This window comes from Cryptomeria japonica, chromosome 3, assembly GCF_030272615.1.
Source record: "Cryptomeria japonica chromosome 3, Sugi_1.0, whole genome shotgun sequence".
In the NCBI taxonomy this organism is placed as follows: Eukaryota; Viridiplantae; Streptophyta; class Pinopsida; order Cupressales; family Cupressaceae; genus Cryptomeria; species Cryptomeria japonica.
Window position 1 is genome coordinate 303635341 of NC_081407.1, and position 3746 is coordinate 303639086.

Here is a 3746-nt window from a genome sequence, read left to right on the forward strand (position 1 = left end):
TTGTTTCATGAATTAGTGTAAACTTTAATAAAGAAACTGTATGAAGAGCTTTTATTATATTCCCGCAAATAATAACATGTTGAAGAAAATGAGGTTATTCATATATGACATTAAGATAAATTGCAGTTTACAATTCATGGTTGGAAAGTAGAATTGTTAGGGAAAGTCCCTTTTTTTAATTTATTTTTTACATTATATTAGTTGATGCAAATATATGTATAAAGTAGTTCCCATATAATACATGGAAGTATATATCATTGTTGAAGCTAATCAATAGAATATCTATTATGTTTTTTGTTTTTTGTTTTATATACAATCTCATATTTCTGGTCATTTATTCAAATTATTTGTCATTATTAGAATCAATGCAAAAGTTATTTCTTAAATCTAACTCTGTTGTATTAGACTTAATTGTTATATAAATAAATTTGTACATAAACAAATATCTATGTAAGTGTGAAAAGTGTATTAAGTAATTTATATATATAATTTGAATACTTATAAATCCGTAGCCCAAGGGAGCTGTATGCCCCATAGTCGTAACCGTGACCTCCCCTATGTGAGCTGTCGGCACCCCTGTGGTAGCCTAAAAGTAACAAGTTTTTTAGAAAATATATTCTCTTTGTTTTTTGCGCACGAAAATAAATATAATAATTTAACAAATAAATAAAAATGAAAAAATTCTTCAATATAATCTCTAAAATGAATTTTGTAAAGATTATATTGAGTTTCATGATAGTAATCCCTCTTTGGGATGGAAATGGAGAAAGTTTGAAGAAATTCCCGTTAGGAAAGAAGATCTTTCTCAACTTATGGAGATTTTGAAGAACAGATCCCTTTTTTCAGAATGGAAAGGATATTTTGATTTGGAAAGGAGCGAAATTAGTGATATATAATTCCAAACATGGTTATAGATCAATTGTTGAGAAACAATGCTTTCAAAAATCCGAGATTCCGATCCAATTTTCACTTGGGCAACCCTTCAAGGTAGAATTTTAACAACAGAATGGTTTAGGAAGATTGGATTTGATGGCCCATCCATTTGTGTTTTATGCGAACAAAATGAAGAGACATTCGATCCTATTCTTTTATGTCACCCAAAATTAAAGTTTATTTCATGTTTATTTGTTTCTTTCTAAGCTTATAATGATGATTTAGTCTCTATATGATCACTACGACTAGTGGTTCAAAGGCATATTAGAGTTCTAGACTTAATCATGTAGGCATATATGTTTCATCCCTATGACAATTATTCAATATTTGTAGAAAACTTGGTTACATTTCTAAGTTTGTTAGTCCTCAAGAGGTCCATGATATGACACACAATGCGATCCGATGCATATTCTTTACTGCATTCATTCTAGAAGGTTCCTTGATACATGTTACCAAGGTTCATTTTTCATCTAGCATTGATATTTGTGGCACCTTATAGTTGATGCAAATCATCTTAAAGTCTAAGCATCACTATATTGACATCACTTATGGTCATTTGAATCTAGTTAGTTTTAGTTGCACCTTTGAAAGATTGGCTTTGTTATCATCATATCTACTTCTTTGACAACATATTAACATTTTGATATCATTAAAAAATCTTATAACTTGCATATATTTGTGTCAATATGTCTTGAAGTTTCATGTCTCATATTATAAGTTTGGATTGTAGTAGAATGGTTGTGAATCAATATAGACCAATTCTATAATTTACCATTTGTGTTTGAATATTCTAATTGCATAATTAGAACCTAATACCATGTGACTACATTATTTAGCACTCCTGTTGACCCTAGATTTATATTTACATTCAGAAACAACATCCCTCCCCTCTTAGAACATTCCTAGATCCTCGAACCTTCTTTCCTTTGCTAGGTTGAAAAACCACATGTCCAACCTTGACTCGATTTAAGGCCATAGATATGACTTTTATCCTCTTAATTATTTGTGGCCCTAGATTGACCTAGTTCTAGTTATCAATTTGTCTTCTCCCACCAGAACGTTCCAATCATTCAGCTAGGATATTTTCCAAAAGAAAATTAGCTTTAGGCCAAATTTCTAGAACTCTTTCCAGACCTCTGGTGGGGCATGGAGTCCTTGTCCGTAGACGACTTCTAAGCTTTTAAAAGATAAAATTCCACGTCAGACGTTTATCACCAAAACCTAAAGAATCTATTTATGATCATTGTCTGTGTAAGCAGATATTATTCTAGGTGTTACCTCAACCGCTAATGGGCAACTGCAAATCCATGCCTTCTTCCCAAACCCAGTTCATGCAAACGGCCAGAATACTATTTTTCAATGGCGTTATGAAGGAATTCAGGGAACCCATCAAAGCAGGGGAAATCATTAAACAAAATCCTGGGTATTTTCTTTGCCATTGGGATTCCCTGCACATTGATAAATTTATGGTGTCTGTTAATTCGAAGGATGTATTGGAGTTGGGAGAGCTTTATTTTTTGCTTCCTTTACGTAAATTGCAATATGTTCTTTCAGTTTCAGATATGGCTGCAATGGTGTTTAAGGCTAATTCTGCCATTAATCAGATGATTAGCAGCAGAGAGAGAGATGATATGTATTGCAAAATCTCGGATGATCCCTTACCACAAGAAAGTCAGAAGATGGTGTCATGTCAATCAGGATGATCATATGGAAATGTGTTTTTCTGGTTGTGTGTCTAAAATTAGACCTGAAACCATCCTTGAAGGAATGTTTTCAGAAATGAATGTAAACATGACAATTTTAGGAAAAATTTCTGTAAAGATCTACTGCACCTGCAGTCTTATTTGTAAAAATTTATTGTTCTATAATCTGTTGTAATTATTTTTTTTCTAATGGATAGGAAAATTTTTGTAGAATACTTTATCAAAATTCATAATGGATAAATCATGATAAAAAATGTATGAAATGATCAGAAATATTTATCTATCGATTGAAACTTTTATTGATTTCTTCAAACTCTCAAATCCCATAAACTACCTGATTTTTTGAACGTTTACTAAAAACGTTCATTTCATTTCAATTTCTTGTTTATTTGCTCGTTTAACCTTCTGCTGTGAAATCGTGATGTCTTATATCCTTCTGAAGGCTAACTGATCTCATCTCATACCCAGCAACAACGTCTTTCTGTGATTCGAATGAGGAGAAAATTGAAGTGCACACAGAAAAAAATATGGCTAAGGGGGGAAACAGGCAGGAGAACCCAAAATATGTGATTTTTAACTTGTGTGACAGGGTTTCACAGGGTTACAAAGACACAGGGGAAGAGTACCCATTGTTGTTCATGTTTCAATTATCCATGGATTTCACTAATTAAAAGTTCATTAAAAAAATATCTAGTGGATCAATACTTATCTGTTTTTTGGAAAAATATCTAGTGGACCAAAACCTGTCCATATCTTCAACACAAGTCAAACACTAACTTGTGTACCGGTGACTCCAATGGCCATTATGTTGGGTGACATTCTCTCCTTTATCGGTGACCTGCTAAGCTAGGTGACATCAAAGACATCACATCTAGTATGCATCAATGACAGTGTTGCACATACATCTCTTATACCGGTAGCCATCCTATACCGGTTGACATCAATGACAACACAATGGCAACAATAACTGGTGTGTGTTTGATTGCATGTAAATGGATTTCTTTAAATACCAATACATAGTAATAAGTCACATAAATGTGTACCGAGTTGGTTCTAAATGGTTATTGAAAAGAGGTGAGGGTTAGAATTTTTAATTTTAAAGTCAAGTGT

The 3746-nt window shown here is 32.6% G+C and overlaps 1 protein-coding gene across 1 annotated transcript; it reads left to right on the plus strand.

Moving 5' to 3' along the window:
- The first annotated feature begins 2222 nt into the window (after positions 1-2222).
- Positions 2223-2636, plus strand: LOC131034331 (uncharacterized). Its single transcript, XM_057965808.2, has one exon. The coding sequence runs from the start codon at positions 2223-2225 to the stop codon at positions 2634-2636; it is 414 nt and encodes a 137-aa protein (XP_057821791.2).
- The last annotated feature ends 1110 nt before the right edge of the window (positions 2637-3746 follow it).